The sequence below is a fragment of the Garra rufa genome, chromosome 1, assembly GCF_049309525.1.
Source record: "Garra rufa chromosome 1, GarRuf1.0, whole genome shotgun sequence".
NCBI classification, from domain to species: domain Eukaryota; kingdom Metazoa; phylum Chordata; class Actinopteri; order Cypriniformes; family Cyprinidae; genus Garra; species Garra rufa.
In genome coordinates, this window is record NC_133361.1 from 44,866,142 (window position 1) to 44,885,772 (window position 19,631).

General features: G+C 35.5%; 1 protein-coding gene across 1 annotated transcript in view; it reads left to right on the top strand.

The window, feature by feature from the left end:
- xylt1 (xylosyltransferase I) overlaps positions 1-15,129 on the top strand; it is a 94,243-nt gene extending 79,114 nt beyond the window's left edge. The window contains exons 10-11 of the mRNA XM_073841296.1: positions 2,563-2,896; positions 8,585-15,129. Coding sequence (XP_073697397.1) covers positions 2,563-2,896; positions 8,585-8,907 — 657 coding nt within the window. The 3' untranslated portion in view covers positions 8,908-15,129. The remainder of the gene's footprint in view (positions 1-2,562; positions 2,897-8,584) is intronic.
- Positions 15,130-19,631: the final 4,502 nt, after the last annotated feature.

The following is a 19,631-nucleotide window of genomic DNA, read 5'->3' on the forward strand; positions in this document are numbered from 1 at the left end:
ATTCAGGCTTTATGAGAAAAAGAGGCATTTTTCAAAAGCATTTAAAAGAGCTTTTGAAATGTAGTGTATATCATTTATTGTATATACATGTATGGCTATTAAATGTTCTAAAAGGGATAGTTCACCCAAAAATGAAAATTACTCCATGATTTACTTACTCTCAAGGCATCCTAGATGTATATGACTTTCTTCATTCAGACGAATACAATCTAAGTTATAATAAAAATGTATTGGCGCTTCCAAGCTTTAAAATGCCAGTGAATGGGTGTTGACATTTTGAAGTCTGATAAAGTGCATCCATCCATCATAAAAAGTACTCCACACAGCTCCATAGGGTTAATAAAGGCCTTCTAAAGCAAACCTATGCATTTTTGTAAAAAAAATAAATAAATAAAATTAGTATTTAAAACTTTATAAACCTTAATCTCTAGCAATCCCATTCAGGAGAGAGTGGCATATCAGCGGATAACGTAGGATGTAGGTGTAAAAGTAAAAAACACCAGTCATAAATTAGAAAGTACAAAACAAGGATTTGTAAATAAAAATGTCAGAGGATTTTGATATAAGCCAGGAGGAGACTGGTTTTCCTTTAATGTAAACAAAACTTGTTTCTTGTGAAACTAGCATGTTCTCACTGGAAATTATGCTACGCCTAAGACCTACATGTACGGAGTACTTTTTATGATGGATGAATGCACTTTATTGGACTTCAGTTGGACTATTGAAAAACAACAGCCATTTACGACCATTATAAAGCTTGGGAGAGCCCGAACATTTTTGATTTTGACAACCCTGATTGTATTCATCTGAAAGAAGAAAGCCATATGTGACCCTGGACCACAAAACCAGTCATAAGGGTACATTTTTTGAAGCTTTCCATTGATGTATGGTTTGATAGGGCAATATTTGACCGAGATACAACTATTTGAAAATCTGGAATCTGAGGGTGCAAAAAAAATCTAAATATTGATTTTAAAGTTGTCCAAATGAAGTTCTTAGCAATGCATAATACTAATCAAAAAGGGTCACATATATACCTAGGATGCCCTGAGGGTGAGTAAATCATGGGGTAATTTTTTTTGGGGGGGTGAACTATCCCTTTAATTCATCTGTGTGGAAAAAGTTACTTTTGGAGCCTGCCTGGACGTCATTTCCCAGAATCAATCCTTAGGGGGACACCTGTAGACAAGACAGCAGAGCTGTAAAGTGCTTAAACCAAGTCCAGCTGGGTCTCAGGCATCTTCCCCAACAGAATGATCAAATTGATTTGCCGTGTTTTACTGAGGTGCGTGCGCTGCTGAGGGGGGATATGGGACAGGTCAACCGTAATGAGACTCCCGCTGTCGGTCACGTCCTCTGTATAAAATTCTCTTGTTTCTATGAGTGGCCAGTGGGAGCTAGCGTTAGACGCCTCCAAGCCACCAGCCCCCCCATCCCACAAGTCAAATTACCTCACAGTGGGAGAAACATTACACTGGGCACTGCTGATCGTTGGATGCAATTATGCTCATCTCAGCTGGTACTGGCTGTCCCAATTGGTGCCATCTGTTTACTTACGATGGGATCTTGTGCAATTTATTTGGCTGTATGTGCCTCTCTTTGGGAGCCACCGGTATGTACAGAGCTTAGGCATCCTGGTACTCTGCTTTCTTAGGGGACTGAATGTCAAGGATACAAAAAGTTTGTACAGCTTCCATAGCAGTGAGGGGCTGTGCAGTGTCTGGAGGCGGTGAACTGACACATCTCGCCTCAGAGCCCCCAAGACTGTGTTATCTTCCTGCCTCACTTGCCTTCATTCTTCTTCACTTTTACTGTTTTTGCCTCTGCAACTTTGCTCTAGATCAGTGATTCCCAACCAGGGGTATATCTACCCCAAGGGGTACTGTGGTAGGTTCCAGGAGGTACTTGAAAAGACTTTGCTTAAACATATAGAAAACATGTTGATAAGAGTGTTAAATGTATACAATATACATAATAAATTATAAAATCAATATTAATATTAGTCACACTTTATTTTAAGGTCCGGTTCTTACTATTAACTAACTATTAAATACAACTTTTGCCTCAATAAACTCCTAATTCCTGCTGATTAATAGGTAGTAAGGTAGTTGTTACGTTTAGGTATTGGGTAGGATTAAAGGATTTCCTGATCATTTACTCACCCCCATGTCATCCAAGATGTTCATGCCTTTCTTTCTTCAGTCGAAAAGAAATTAAGGTTTTTGAGGAAAACATTCCAGGATTTTTCTCCATATAGTGGACTTCAATGGGGATCAACACCTCGAAGGTCCAAAGTGCAGTTTTAATGCAGCTTCAAAGTGCTCTACACGATCCCAGCCGAGGAATAAGGGTCTTATCTAGTGAAACAAATCAATTATTTAAAAGTGACTTTAATACAATCAATTTTGATGTTAAATGCTATCCAGAGAAAATGGGAACATTGGTTTGTCAAAAAAATGATACATGAGCCTCATTCACTGAGGTTACATTAGAGTAAAAGATTAGGTGAAACTGCTCTTGACATTCTTTTTCTGCTCTTTGTCATTTTCTCTCAAACATCAGATTGGAACAGACTGGGATGCTAAGGAAAGGATATTCCGGAATTTTGGGAATCTGATGGGACCCATGGATGAGCCTGTGGGAATGCAGAAATGGGGGAAAGGGTCAAATGTGACCGTGACTGTGGTGTGGATTGACCCCACCAATGTCATCGCCGCCACCTACGACATCTTGATCGACGCCAGTGCTGAATTCACTCACTACAGGCCTCCGCTGAACCTGCCCCTGCGGCCCGGCATGTGGACCGTACGTGTGCTGCATCACTGGAGCCCTGTCGCAGAGACTCGCTTTCTCATCACTCCCCTCACCCACCACAAACACCTGCCTATACGCCAAGGTGAGAGTTACAATGTAGCCTGAAGATGACAGGATTCATGAACAAATTGTTTTTTTGAACTGGTTCTTTTTGATGATGCAGTGGAATTGATTCCAAAATGTGTTTTCGTGTGAAATGTGAGTTGGGAGACATGATATAATTTATGTAGCCTAATTAAAAAGATAATGATAATGACATTTTTTTATCTACCTTATTCTTAAACACGGAAGTAAGCATATGGGTGAGACTTGCGGTTCATTAGGCGCAATAGGGAAATAATGAGAAGAATAACAACAAACCAGTGTGTTCATAATTAAGATAATACATTAAAATAATATGGTAAGACACACCAATTTGCAATATTAGGTGGCAAAACAAGCTGTTTTGTACAGCTAAAAATAGCTGGATATGGATGAGACCGGAAGCCAGACCCGTAAAATTTACAAATGGCTGTACCCGCTCTAACAGGAAGAGAAAGGCGGATAAAAAAAATAGACAAAAATACACTGCATGATGACTCAAAAGATTCCATCAATCATTTATTGAACTGTTTGAATAAAACAGTTCCCTAAAATTAAATAAACTTTTCAACACTGCTCTTTACAGCAGTGTTCTTATTTTCATTAATTTAACTTAAATTAGCTATTTGTGACCCTGGACCACAAAAAGCAGTCATAAGGGTCAATTTTTTTAAAATTGAGATTTATTCTTATATCTGAAAGCTAAATAAATAAGCTTTCCGTTGATGTATGGTTTGTTAGGATAGGACAATATTTGGATACAACTATTTGAAAATCTGAAATCTGAGGGTGCAAAAAAAATCTAAATATTGAGAAAATCACCTTTAAAGTTATACAAATGATGTTCTTAGCAATGCATATTACTAATCAAAAATTAGGTTTTGATATATTTATGGTAGGAAATTTCCAAAATATCTTCATGGAACATGATCTTTACTTAATATCTAATTATTTTTGGCATAAAAGAAAAATCTATAATTTTGACCCTTACTATTGCTACAAATATGCCTACTTAAGACTGGTTTTGTGGTCCAGGGTCAAATTTAATATTATACTTGTTTTATTTAATTTAATATAATTTAATTTAATATTAACTATTAAACTATTTAATTTAATATTATGTATTAACATTTTTGTATTAACATTTTTGTCAAATCAAATATGCAACTGAAAAAAAAATTCGATGAAAAACAATAAAAAATGTATAAACTGTTAAGTTTCTAAATTAGAAAGGTACCCTTGGCAAATAAGTTTAAGTTGATTATTGATTATTGATTGTTGTTGATTATTATTATTATTATTAATATTAAAATAAAAATTAAATGAAATCTAATCAGAAAACAATATATGTGACAGAAGCACATAACAAAATGAAAATGAAAATATAAAAATCCAACACAATATATAATAATTCTATAATACTATATAAAACACTGGATTAAAGGTATATATTTTTCAAAAACAATGGATCACAACATGCTCAGGACCAACAAAACTTATAGCTAATGTGGAAGTTAAAATACGTTCTCCAGTCCAAGTTAACAAACATTAGCTTAAAAAGAATAGTTCACTCAAAAATGAAACTTCAGTCATTAATTACTCACCCTCATGAAGTTCATCTTCAGACTCAAATAGATATTTTTGATGAAATCTGAGAGCTTTCTGACCCTGTATAGACAGCAACCTAACTGACACATTCAAAGCCCAGAAAGGTAGTAAGGACATAATTCAAATTGTTCTTGACATCAGTGTTTTAACCGTAATGATATGAAGCTATGAGAATACTTTTTGTGCGCAAAGGGAAAAATAATAACGACTTTATTCAACAATTCCGTCTCTTCCGTGTCATTCATCAGTAATTAATGACCGAATTTTCATTTTTTAGTGAACTATCCCTTCGAATTTCACAGGGCATATATAAGCAATATTATTTTTTTTTTCAACTTTTACACTTGAAGAAAATATGAAAAAACAGTCTAAACTGGCCATCGTGGCATAGAATATCACTGGAGAAAATGCTCTGCGTTTGAAGCTTTGATTTATGCGCTCTTGTGAGCTCGTATATTTAAAGCAGAATGAGAAATGCTCCTTCCTCACAATCTAATGACTAATCCTCTTGCATTTTGGGTGCTTTTTTTGAAGACCACAGTCTGACACTATGGTACGCTGTATATTAAACTGCCTCAACCTTTCAGGTCATTCCACCCCCCCGCTTTCAAAGGCACTTTCTGCCTTCACGTCTAGCGCTGTGCCTGGGCCGCTCGCTTGCCTATATATAGCCCCGGCTCACAGTCACGAATGAGTAATACACCACGCCAGGTCACCTTTCATTGGAATAAACTCAAAAAGATGACTGTGCACCGGCCGCGATTGGTATCTCCGGCCCATTAGGGACATTTCGAAATAAGTGTTGTGTGCGGTCATCAGCGAATCTGTCCTCAAAACGCTCCTAATGAGGGAGAGCTTGTGATTGCGGTTCGGCGTGGGAATGGGCGGGTGATAAACACACGTGATTTACCAGACTGTCGTATGATTAATGTCTACGGCAGGCACAGAGTCCTTTTGCTCGCCGTGCCTCTGCACCCACAGCTAATAAAAGTTTATGGAGTGTGTTTATGCGGCCCAGGTCGGGCAACGCGCTGTAAGCAACGACGCCAGCCTATCCATGCACTTCCTGTGAGCGTGAAATGGCATGTTCTGGAAGAGAGGTGGGCGAACCTAGAGAGAGAAAGGTCAGGAAGAGACACAGAGGGTGATCTGTGAAGGGCGGCGGGAGAGAGAGAAGTGTGAGGAGCCTGAGGAATTCACAGCTTTACCTCCAGGGCTGACGTGTCCATCCTCACAGCTAAATGAGCTGTTTTTAGCCTCTGATGTTAGATGAAGTGATGCAGGCTAGTGGTCTAGTTGATATGTAGATGTGTTTAATAATTAAAAGTATGAATATTTTATGCCATTTTGATAGAGGTTTTATAAAAGCCCAGCTGTATCATGCCCTCAAAGAGACTAAAAATATATATATATATAACTACTCAGCATCTTGTGCCTGGAGACTCAACATCTTTTTTCATCATCTTTCTTAGATGTCTTCTGTAACATTTTAAATGTTTTTACTGTCACTTTTGATCAGTTAAATGTGTTGAAATATTTAAAAGAAGAAACTTAATAAACATAACTTAAGCACATTTACAAAACTACTAAAACGTAAAGGTATACTTCACCCAAAAAGGAAAATTCTGTCATTAATTACTAACCCTCTCGTCGTTCCCAAACCTGTAAGGCATTCGTTCATCTTCAGAACACAAATTAAGATATTTTTGATTAAATCTGAGAGCTTTCTGATCCTGCATAGACAGCAATGCAACTGACATGTTCAAGGCCCAGAAAGGTAATAAGGACATTGTTAAAATAGTCCATGTGACATCAGTGGTTCAACCATAATGTTATGAAGCTACGAGAATACTTTTTGTCCGCAAATAAAACAAAAATAACAACTATATTCTGCTATTTCCTCACATTCACGAGAGCAACATGACCAATGCGTGTGCATTCCTCTGCTTCTAAACAAGCATTAAAATAAAGTCAATAAATTTTTTTTTTTTTCTTTGCACACAAAAAGTATTCTTGTATATTCATAACATTATGGTTGAACCACTAATGTCACTAGGAGTGTGTAATACAGTATTTACACAAAATGATATCTCAATATTTTCTGGATATTCTGCTGAGTGTGTTATTGTGCTGGTATATCTTAAGGATTACCATGGACAGCTAACTCCTGATTTTTTTTCATATTCATTTTCATATTATTTATATTCTCTGTGGTCAGTTCACAGCAGAAATAGAAATGAATCTTTTCCAATAAGTTTAAATAGATTTTTACCTTTTATGGGCAATTTTACCATTACAAAGCCATTTTTTTCTAAAAGTGTGCATCATCTTTTGAGTCAAATTCCTACATTTGGGCTGTTACCAAGCAAATGAAATCATTATGAATGCAAAAGAGAAGCTGGATCTGAAGTGGCATTTAGATGTATTTACACACTGTTTAATGCAGCTAAGAGGGACATGGAAGGCTTTAACCCGCAGTTACAAATACACGTTTTGATAATGTCGAATACTGATATTTGAAATTATTTTAAAATAAAAATATATACTTTAATTGTAAAATTAAAACCGCCAATAGGTGGCAGCAATACACTGTTAATAAGTAAGTCATTGCGATTGAACCGAATCGGTTAAATGGTTGATTCATTCAGGAACGAAACACCATCATGTTATTCAGAGATGCAATACAATGCTGTGGCTGTTTGGAATTATTTTTGTTAGTGAAATAGAGCAAAAACAGGAAATATGGTGCCTAAAATGTACGTTTCTTAATATTAGCTTCTTGTTTACTGAACTGTTGTATAAAATCAATATCACATTTGTAACCATGCTTTGTGTGATATTGATAAACTATATGAAAATGATATAAATACATATATTTTCTGCCCCAATATCTTTAATTATGTTTATGATTATTCATAATGCATTTTAATAGACTGAATCATGCAGTGAAAGAACGCACTCTAACTGCGCATGCGCATTAGTTTAACCAGACTTCATCACATAGTCGCGTATGCATGCACTGTAGGTATGTTTTCTTTGTTTTTTGTTGTTAAAACAACAATTACAATATTATCACAGACAATATATATCGCACACTCCAAGATGTCACATGGACTATTTTAATAATGTCTTTACTATCTTTCTGGGCCTTGAACGTGTCAGTTGTGTTGCTGTCTATGCAGGGTCAGAAAGCTGTCAGATTTCATCAAAAACACCTTAATTTGTGTTCTGAAAATGAACAGGTTTTGTCTTACAGGTTTTGAAATATAAAATATCTAAAAATTATATAAAATATAAAATATCTAAAAATTCTTAAATCAAGAAGGATTTTCTAGACAAGTAAAAATTTTCTTGTTTTCAGTAAAAAATGAAAAAGTCAAAATGAAGTGAGTTTTTGCTTAGAACAAGCAAAATAATCTGCCAATGGGGTAAGAAAAAAATTCTTATTTCAAACAGAAAACAAGATAATTTTTCTTACCCCATTGGCAGATTATTTTGCTTGTTTCAAGCAAAAACGCGCTTAATTTCGACTTGTTTTTACTGAAAACAATAAAATAATTTTTACTTGTCTAGAAAATCCTTCTTGATTTAAGAATTTTTAGATATTTTGTCTGGAAACAAGACAAAACATCTAAGTAAGAAAAGCATTTTTTGCAGTTTATGACATGAGGGTGAGAAATTAATAACAGAATTTTTATTTTTAGCCCTTTAACACTAAATTTGAAAACTGAAAATATTGAATTAAAAGCTAATTCAGAATACTTTAATAGTATATAAATCATTCTAAAACAACATTGGTTATAATATAATAATAACCTCCTATCCACCAGCTCAACACAAATCCCCTCAACAACAAACAACATTGTTTTATAACTCCCATAGCGGGAGAAACTGCAAAAAGTCCTTGAGTCATCTCCTTTTTCCCCAAAAAAATTAAATCAGGGAGGCTGTTCTTTATTTTTCATGTGTAAAAATGTAAAATGTTCCAGCGAATTCAGTCATAATCCTGGTTTTGCTTCGCTTGCATTAAATCCTTGTGCGTCCTCATGGAAAAAACTCTTTTTCTTCTTCTCTCTCACAGAGGATGCTTTAAAAACGCACAACGGGCCGGCCAAGAACAGCTACATGGAGCAGAGTTTCCATGGCCTGAACCCCATCCTCAACATCCCGGTCCACCTGGGTCAGGTAGAAGCGGCCGAACACAACGCGGAGCTTACGGGGTCCGAACTGGAGCGCTGGGTGGACAGTCTAGTGGGCGAGGTGTGGTCAGCTGTGGACGTGTGTTCAATGGGTCCCAGTGGCTGTCCGGTCATGCAGACTTGCAGGGAAACGGTGTGGAGCTCTCTCAGCCCAGACCCAAAGTCCCAGCTGGGCCCACCCAAAACCAACGGACGAATCAGGTAGCAGCATTCACTGCCCTGAGGACTCGCCTTTTTCATTTCTTAGGTCATTTTGTTTTTATTTATTATATTCCAGCATCGCTCATGTGAATATGAGCACAACGGCCCTCTCTCAAACGCAAGACACAGGGCCACGAAAGTGTACGCTGGGAAGTTTTTGATGATTTTTTTTAAACATGTGCCCTATCAAACTCTGAGTGCTCTTGTGATGTGAGTGCTGTCAGGCTTCCCTATATTTTATTTATTTTGATTACTGTGATTGAATCTTTGTCAACTGGAAGCAGCAGGCGATGCCTGCTGGGATTGGGATATTAAGCACAGAATGGACCTTAACACTGGTTGTAAGACCAAAAGGGATGTTAGTATAGTAAGCCTCTATATTTAAAAACAAACACACTTGCACCTAATATAAATGATAGGAGTGTTTTTCAACCTATACCTTATTAAAACCAATGTTTCAGATCGTATATAACTGTCCATAGCACAGCATAGTGTGCTTCGTTAGTTTTCAGAAAAATACTTCCATTTTTATAAGGCTTTCAGGCTGGATCAAACGCAGTCAAATAGGCTTTTAAAGCCTTCAAACTCCCCTAATAAAGTCTCCTATTTAGTTTTAATAAGTTATTGGTTGAAAAACATCTGTTTTTAATCAAAACCGACCTTTTGACAAGTAAAAGAGATCCAGTGTCATGCAAGAGGCCAACCTCCACAGAATTCTGTTACCTTTGGAGGCAAAAAGGTAGCAGTTAGTAATGCCTGTTCAAATATGTGTCGCATTATCCTCTTTTGTATATTAATAATGACCTTTTTAATAATACTTTTGTGGTAATGGTAGCTACAAATAATAAAAAGTACAAATAATTGGAGGTTGCATGTATGTCATGCTAGCAGGCTGATCAATTATCAGTATGCTAAGCTGGCCAGAGAAATATGTAAAGCTAGCAGGCCAGAGAGCTTGCAGGCTAACGGAAAACAGATTGGGAAATGTTTTATTTGAGCATTTTAGCATGGTATATAGTACTTTTCAAAACTTTGAGGTTTATTTCTAAAAGACATCTCTTATTCTTACCAAGTGCATTTTTTATCAAAAATATAGTGAAAACAGTAATATTATGAAATACAGCAACTTAAAAATAATTTTTTTTGTCATTTATTCCTGTGATGTCAAAGTTGAATTTTCAATCATCACATGATCCTTCAGAAATCATTATTTAGAGCTCAAGATACAATTATTTTATTACTATTATCAGTGTTGAAAACAGCTGTGCTGCTTAAATATTTTTGTGGAAAACTTCATGGATTTTTTTGAGGATTCTTTGATTACAGAGTTTGAAATATAAATAATTTATAACATTCTAACACCGTGTCTACACCATACGCGACAAAGTGACAGTTGCAAATCATTTGTGACCCTGGACCACAAAACCAGTCATAAGGTTAAATTTTACAAAACTGAGATGTATACATCATATGAAAGCTCAATAAATAAGCTTTCTATTGATGTGTGGTTTGTTAGGACCATAGGACCATATTTGGCCGAGATACATCTATTTGAAAATCTGAAATCTGAGGGTGCAAAAAAATCAAAATACTGAGAAAATCACCTTTAAAGTTGTCCAAATTAAGTTTTTAACAATGCATATTACTAATCAAAAATTACATTTTGATATATTTACAGTAGGAATTTTACAAAAAATCTTCATGGAACATCATCTTTACTGAATTTCCTAATGATTTTTGGCATAAAAGAAAAATCAATAATTTTGACCCATACAATGTATTTTTGGCTATTGCTACAAATATACCCCAGCGACTTAAGACTGGTTTTGTGGTCCAGGGTCACATTTAAACTTTGTGTGAGCACGTGATAAATAGAACGCGGCAGCAGATTACTGTCGGGGATTTGCCGCCCCGCGCCGTATCCAGTGTAGACAGCATAATAGGTTCTATTGTATTTTGTTGCGTCGCATCGCGCCACTCGCGTCCGGTGTAGACACGGTGTAAAAGTATTTACTCTCTTTTATAATCAATTTAATGCATCCTAGATGAATAAAAGTATTATTGTCTTAAAAAATCTTACTGACCCCAAACAAGTAAAGACATAACTAAATTGTTTAGCTAGCAATTTTGTTTCTGTTTTTTGCTCATATTTCTAATCAGGCATCAAATAGACCGATTTAGAGTAGACGTTACAGTTTAAAATTACGTCACTTGCAGCTGCACACGCATAGTGGTGGCAGAAAAACACTGGTAACAAGTGGAGGGAAATGGGTAAAACCCATGGAATAAGCCAAAAAAAATATTGTTGTCCCTTTGGATCTCAGAGTTAGATTGCAAATCTTTTTCTAGAATACTATCAAAAACGTCAGATAAACGCAGATGTTTAAATGGACAGACTAATGGATGAAACCTGCTATGATTACTCTACTTTTAAAACACATTTGATTTAAACTATAGGTCTACATAGGAGAAAAGAGAGATTGAGAAAGTTGATTTTTCTAATCATAATTTTTCTAATCCGCTACTTGAAATCTGCCATTTTCTGCCACCAGACAAAAAATATCATCACTGTTTGCAAATATCAAATTGGCTATAGAGTACTCAAAGTTGTTTTAGTCTGTTAGTTTGCTTTAGGGTCCAAGAGGGATAGGATTCTGTGGAGAGGTCAAAACTTGCATGATATTAAACCACAGTTCTTTAAGTGAGAGTCTCGAGTAGCTCTGAAGTTAGAGACTGTCTGAAGTGTCGTTCCATCTGTATGCTGTTCCCCTTCAGGCTGTCCAAACTTGAAATGGAAGGTGCCAGCTGTGCTGGCACAGCACGAAAAAAGCTCTTTGCCTTTTTATTGTTTTATAATTTTTTCCTTTCCCCTGAGCAGAGGTACTGGGTAGCTAAGTTGGGTTGTAAGTTGGCTATTTATTCATGTGTTTATATAAATGAAATAGATATTTTTTAGTCAATGACTAATGTCTATATGCTGTTTTTGCAGCTCATTCAATACCTTTTGTAAACAAGCTGCCTTTATTTACAAAGGCTATCATCCCAACCATATTACAACTATAAACACAAGATGCGGTACTAGTACGGGCGTTAGACAAGACCTTTCTGCCCCTCCACCTGAGGTCCATCTGTTCATTTCATAAACGTTGAGCTCATCGGGAAACTAACTGGATGAATGATCTTAAATGACCTCAAGAACTGAGACTCCAGTCATGCTGCTTGTCATTTTCTTTATTCTAGTGTTTTTATATACGAGCCAGTGTTTGGTACTTACGCCATATATTGCTCAAAGGAGCAAAAACGGACATCGGCTGGACTGGTTGGTAGCATCCGTGCAATTTCACCTCGTTTCCTAAAGTTCTTGGGCTCAGCCGCTTTTTTTCTGCACGTACGCCGTTTGGACGTCACATTTTCCAGATTGGGCCTGTCGGGATTACTCACATCCATAATAATGATAGGGTGGCCTCTCAGATCTGACTGAGATGTATTTTTAGTGAAGAAGATTGCAAGCTTGCTGGACTCTACAGTTTGCATTGGACCAACATTTGCTCCATTTTTACAAAGCTTTTATGTTTCTACATTGCAAGTGTATGACTCCATATTTAAACTGGGCTAGTGTGGCTTGTTGCACTCTCTCATTTGAGGAGCTTGTCTCCTCTGGGACTCTGTGACCCTGGCCTAGACATCACTTTGTATGCAATCTGATTGTGATCTGGTCCTCGGAGATGTGGCGTCCCGGCCGGGGTGCGCAAACAGTGAAATGTCATTGCTGTCATGTGATCCAAAGGAGGATGCGACCTTAAATTTTCAATAAAGCACTCTTGTCATTCATATGTTCCCAGCGGGGTGCGAAACGGGAATGCATTGTTATTTAAATTTTTTAATAGAGCGTCTAATGCTTGTCTAAGTGGTGTTACATCCGTACTGTACGTGTGAAAGTGCAAATTATTTGATATTCGTAAAAGAGAAATTATATGAAATTACCTACTCACATACATCTTAAATTTTTTACATTGACTTCTGACTTACGATCTTGGCTGTAAGTGAGGATTCAGCCACTGGATAGTATTAATTACTGTTTTACACTTAAAGGTGAAGTGTGTCATGTTCAATTAATCTCTTATCACAATTTTTTGTGCAAATTTCTTCCAATGAGTGCAAACACTGTTTTTTTTGTTTTTGTTTTGTTTCTAAAACTGCTATGATTGTTTGAGCAGTCCGGCTCAACCAATGGCATGAGTTTGGGGTGGGGCTACTTGTTTATGAATGGTGAGAGTTGGGGCGTGGCCTAATGGTCTGTTCACACCAAAAGCGAATTATTACACACAATGTTAAAGCAAAAACTTGAATAGATGCAAATTTGCGACACAATATTTTCCTCAATCGTGTCTTTCGTGCAAGTTCAGAAAATGTGACCCTGGACCACAAAACCAGTCTTAAGTAGCAAGTGTATATTTGTAGCAAAAGCCAATTAGTATGGGTCAAAATGATTTTTTTCGCTTATGCCAAAAATCATATGGATATTAAGTAAAGATCATGTTCCATGAAGATATTTTGTAAATTTTCTACTGTAAATATATCAAAATTCAATTTTTGATTATTTGCATGGCTAAGAACTTAATTTGGACAACTTGAAAAGTGATTTTCCTCAAAATTTAGATTTTTTGCTCCCTCAGATTGTTGCTGTATCTCAACCAAATATTGTCCTAACAAACTATACATCAATGGAAAGCTTATTTATTCAGCTTCCAGATGATGTATAAATCTCAATTTCAAAAAACTGACCCTTATGACTGGTTTTGTGGCCCAGGGTCACAAATCTGCGAAAATCATCCCGAAAATGTTCACTTCGCGTTTGGTGTGCACACACTTTAAGACAATACGTTCAACTCTGATTTGCCGCTTGTAGTCAGGGAATGAGTTAAAAAAAAAAGCTGTAAGTCAGACACTTTCTTCTTCCTATAGTGTTGCTTGTTCTGTTTGTGTACTTTATTACAGATGAAGTGGATTAGATGCAGTATTTGTCAAATACACAGACATTTTCATGTAGAAACAAACACTTTTCATTCAGTAATGCTTAATACAGAGCCTGTGAACAAGAAAAAAAGTTCAACATAAGCTTGCACTATTAAAAAGTAAAGTGGTGTCTATATTTTTTCATGGCACAATATAACATTAAAATACCATGAAAGAGTTTATACTGTTACAAAAACATTTATGAGAAACTGAAGGTGTCATGTTTTGTTCTCACTAGTGAATCAAATGAGAGCTCAAGTATTTCTGGAGAAGCTGCGCAGACTGTGAAGACTTGTTTTTTGTTCTTGTAGTACTTTGAAGGCATAATTATGTCAAAGTACGCATGACGTCAAACACATCTAATAACATTTGCAGTTTCGTTTGTTGCTACACAAATTACACACTTCACCTTTAAAGAAAGAGTTCAGACAAAACTGAAAATTCTGTCATGATTTACTTGATTTTTTTTTGTTAATTTTGTCAATGCAGTTAAAGTCAGTGGCCAACACTGGCCACCTTTGACTTTCATTGTATGGGCAAACAAAGTCTAATTTTGTATTTTTTAAGATCTCTGCAGTGGGTGAATCTAACCTCACAAATACAGCAACATACCTCTTTCTTTCACATGACTTTCACAGAAGTATCTAATCTAGCGTTCACATTAAAATGATATTTATTAGCACATCACTCGGACATCTCTTCTGTACTATAGCTATTTTGGTAGGAATGACAATGTAAAGTATTTTGTATTGGACTGACGTTCATAAAGTATTGTAAATAACCTTGTTTTTAAACACAAGTGGGTCAGGTTTTGGTGTGTCGAGTGGCACTGTTATAGGACGTCTACATTTTCACGTGAAGGGTTTGTGAAGGGCTGTACAAGTCTGAGTGTGTGGTTCGGGCTCTTAATGAACATTTTTGCCTTTCAGAGAACCTGATGCCAGATTGCCGTTCTCTGTGCTGGAATGTTTTGTTGAGCAACTGTTGCACAATTTATTTAAACTCTTCAGTCGGAGGGGACCTCTGTGCCTTAGCTGTTGTTCCCAACCTTTGTGTCTGTAAGCATCGAACATGTCGTCTCTGTATCTTTCATTTTCTCACGAAACCAAAAACTGCTGTTGTAAATGCCTTCTGTATCAATGTTCTTTTGGTTTTGCTGTTCTTTTCTTCATACTGAATTTTTGAATAAAAAAACACCTTTGTCATCTCATTTCTCCTCATCAGACATTGCTTCAGTATCTCTCCAGTAACAAGGCAGGAGAAGCACTTCTGCAAGGTGTTTCTACTTCTAAAGACAGTCACATTTGCAGTAGATAAGGCAGCGGACATGTGGAGCGCTGCTCTTGAACGCTGTTACAAGACACGAGGGTGGAGATGAGAATCTGGGTCCCTAAAGCTGTGTGTGGTCCCCTGAGGCTGATTTCAGGACTCCCCGCATCCCTCTATCCAGGATCAAAGAGCCACTTTTAGCTCATCGATCTTGTGCTGCTTCCACCGACTTACTGAATAGGAAAAGGCAGTCTAATTAGCGGCTACATGGCACACATGTGTCTCACCTGCAGCGTGGAAACACAGCTGTCCCCGTATTAGTCTGTCTGTCACTGCTTTGACAGTGTGTGCTGATGTAATCCTGCAGGGCTAAATAGATACTGATATGGGTAGTTAATTGTTCCCACCCTCACCCTACATGCAGCCTGGCTCTGGTGCTTTAAGATGCACGTACCTGTATGCTTTCTTAAGAAATCTGTTTGTTTTTAAACCTAGACAGTGAGATAATCCAGTGATGTATGACTATATTACTCACAAATGCAACACTGAGAGAGCGTAGACTATGCAGCACATAGAGGATGATGTACAACTAGCTAAAATAATCCCAGAATAACCCCTAACTGGGTTATCAGGACCTTAGGATGAGGTGGAAAGGTATCATCCTGACAGGGTTTATTTTAAAATAATGGACTGGGCAACATAACAACATAAAATTGGGATCAGTAAAATTAGAAGTAATGGTTTTTAAAAAAAGACTCTTATGCTCATTAATGCTATATGCATGTATTTAATCAAAAATACAGGAAAAAACAATTACAATATAAAATAATGGTTTGTATATCAATATACTTTAAAATATGAATTTTCATCAGCTATTACTCTAGTCTTAAGCGTCACATGATCCTTCAGAAATCATTCTAATATGTTGATTTATTATTAGAATTATCAAAGTTGGGTCTTTTTTTAGGATTTTAAAAGAACAGCATGTATTTAAAATATAAATAAAAAAAGAAATATTTACTGACCCCAAACTTTTGAACAGAAGTGTATATTGCTAAAACCTAAGCTGTTCTTCTTTTAACCTTTTATTATTTAAGAATCCTGAAAAAATTCACAGGTTCCAACTAAATATTAAACAGCACAACTGTTTTCAACATTGATAATAAATTAGCAAAATAATACAATGATTTCTGAAGAATTACCTGACACTGAAGACTGGAGTAATGATGCTGAAAATGTAGCTTTGTATCCATTTGTAAAAATTTCATTTACATAGAAAACTGTTATTTTAAATTGAAATAATATTTCACAATATTACAGTGTTTTCTGTATTTTTGATCAAATAAATGGCATAAGACACGAAAAAACCATTACAAATCTTACGGATCCCAAACTTCTGAGCAGCAATGTATATTTATATTTTAGATTTACTTTGTAATAATATATAATACAACACACATGTATATACTTCACTTCCTGTCATTACTGATCTGTCTTTTTACAACAAGGGCAAAAATGTGAAAAAATAAATCTTGAAAGAAAATTTTTTGAATTATCAGTTAAGATGTTGTGATAAAATTTGATTCAATGTATATTCAAACTAGTAAATCAGTATAAAATTTTTGCCTTTTAAAAAGAAAAAATTAATTCAAATTACAACAAATCTCATAAATCACACTTGAAATATTGTTAAAATTGTAATGTTACTTATTTACCTCTAAAAAATATATATATTTACAAGGAAAATGTAAGCGTAATCTTAATAGGTCAATATAACCCTTCTAATTAAATCATATATCACTGTGTTTCAAGAGAACAAATATTCCAAAACATTATGAAAACACAATATGAGAATTAATTGCACAATTACTAGAAATGTGTAACTTGGATATTATACAATTTGCATACATACGTAATTTGTGAAAAAAGACATTTTTGGAATTTTTGAATTAATTCTGTAGAATAGTCCATATTCAGTATATTTGCAATAATTGAATGTTTTTTAAGAAATCAGTACTTTTAATTTAGCAATGACACGTTCAATTGACAAAGTGACAGTAAAGACTATTAAGATCATGTTAAAAATGATTTCTATTTCATAGAAATGCTGTTCTTTTAAATTTTCTATTAATCAAAGAATCTAATTTTCACAACCATTTTCAACACTAATAATAAGAGATCCTTCTTGAGCAACAAATCAGCATATTAGTATGATTTCTGAAGGATCACTTGAAACTTCAGCTCTGCATCACAGGAATGAATTACATTTTTTAAATATATTAAAACAAGTTATTTGAAATTGTAAATTTAAAATAAGATTATCTTCCACTTCTCATTGTGCCTCTTACAGCTTGCTGGAGACTTGAAAGTAACACTGGTATAATTGCCATAACAATGGTGAAATACACACTTCAGCAGTGATTAGATGAAAAATCCAGCTTTGCACTAAGGGTGTAACGGTACACAAAAGTCATGGTTTGCAATGTACCTCTGTTTCAGGCTCATGGTTTGATACAAATTGATTGCAACAGGAAATAAAATTTTTCATTAATTTTGAACAGACAGTAGTGCTACATACATGTAGCATGAGCAGCTGTTTTATTATTCTTTGGAATCAGATTGTATAATTTCATAATTTAAAGCAAAAACAGAATGATCTGGCTTTATTTGTGAAATTATGCTACATAAGACATCTGAACAAAACAAAAGCAACAGGCTAAATGAGAGTGCAAATTCACTCTCTGACAGCAGGTGGCACTTTTGGAACAGTAGAGATATGTGACCCTGGACCACAAAACCAGTCATAAGGTTAAATTTGACAAAACTGAGATATATACATCATATGAAAGCTCAATAAATAAGCTTTCTATTGATGTATGGTTTGTTAGGACCATATGACCATATTTGGCAGAGATACATCTATTTGAAAATCTGGAATCTGAGGGTGCAAAAAAAATCAAAATGCTGAGAAAATCACCTTTAAAGTTCTTCAAGTTAAGTTCTTAGCAATACATTTTGATATATTTACAGTAGGAATTTTACAAAAAATCTTCATGGAACATGATCTTTACTTAATTTCCTAATGATTTTTGGCATAAAAGAAAAATCAATAATTTTGACCCATACTATGTATTTTTGGCTATTGCTACAAATATACCCCAGCGACTTAAGACTGGTTTTGTGGTCCAGGGTCACATATAGATTTTCATTTGTTACTGCTGTAAACAAAGCAGCTGTGCTTATAAACACTACTTTCAGATGCATTATATAGAGGTAAGAGGAAAAGAAAATACCATCTTGACACTTCAGAAAACAGTAAATTCACAGAGATACATTCATTTTTACAACAGTTCTTTTTGGTCCTCAAATCTGATTGGCTAATAGGAGTGGAATATTAGAGCAATATCAGAACTCAAACAGCCAGTTTGTAATCGTATCACTCTGCTTGCGCTACTTCCTACAGCGAGTGTCATGGCAGACACCCAAATCCAGTATCATTTTATAAAAAGTACTTTTTTATGTCATGCAATGTAGTTTTAAGAGGTTTTCAGGCAAGAATGGACTTAGTTCAAATATACAATTTTTGAATAAATATAACGTCTATTCAAAAATTTGCTTCTACGTTTTCAGACATGTGGGCTCCAGATGGTCAGCAGGCGTTCAGCACTCGTGAATCCACCCGAGAGCAACCTCAACATGGCAACTTAATGGCTGCTTTTGTTGTTGTTGTTTATTAAATATTCTTATTCAATGAATTACATTTTATATGACCAATATTTTATATCAATAATAGTGTTTAAAAAAACAGTGTGTGTTTGTGATGATGATTTTAGTTACATTGTTCCGACATTAGATGGCGACAAGAGACTGTTTTGGGGTGAGTCGGCAGTAAAGACGGGACTTTGGTAAAGACTTTTAAACTGAAAAGCTATAAGGCTTTAAGCAGAAGTTATTTTTACCTTCAACAACAGCTTGATACGAGACAAGACCGATCTGAATGCTGTATCAGATGCAGGTACATTAATCATACTCGCTTAGTCCATCTCTCTCTCATAATATTCTAATACAGTGAGCTTTTACTGCAGTTATACAATAAGCTTTCAATGAAGCAACTCAACATTTCTTCGCTACTAGCTCTAAAGTGACGTTTTGGAATTAGTAACAGAGGCTTTGGGCTCAGCTGTTCAACTGTCAAACTATGATTTGAATTTGTGGTGGAAAGAAGTAGTTCACACAAAGGAGGACTTTTAAAGACACCATTGTCATTTGGTTTATTTACACACTTGTGTCGTCGAACTGTTGTATAAAAGCAATATCACACTCGTAGACTTGAGATATGGCTGTATATTGGCACGGCTGTGATTTGGCTACTTGTGTGATATTGCTCATATAAACCCCCACATATTTAGATCTTTGTATATTTCCAACATAGCGAACAGTAAG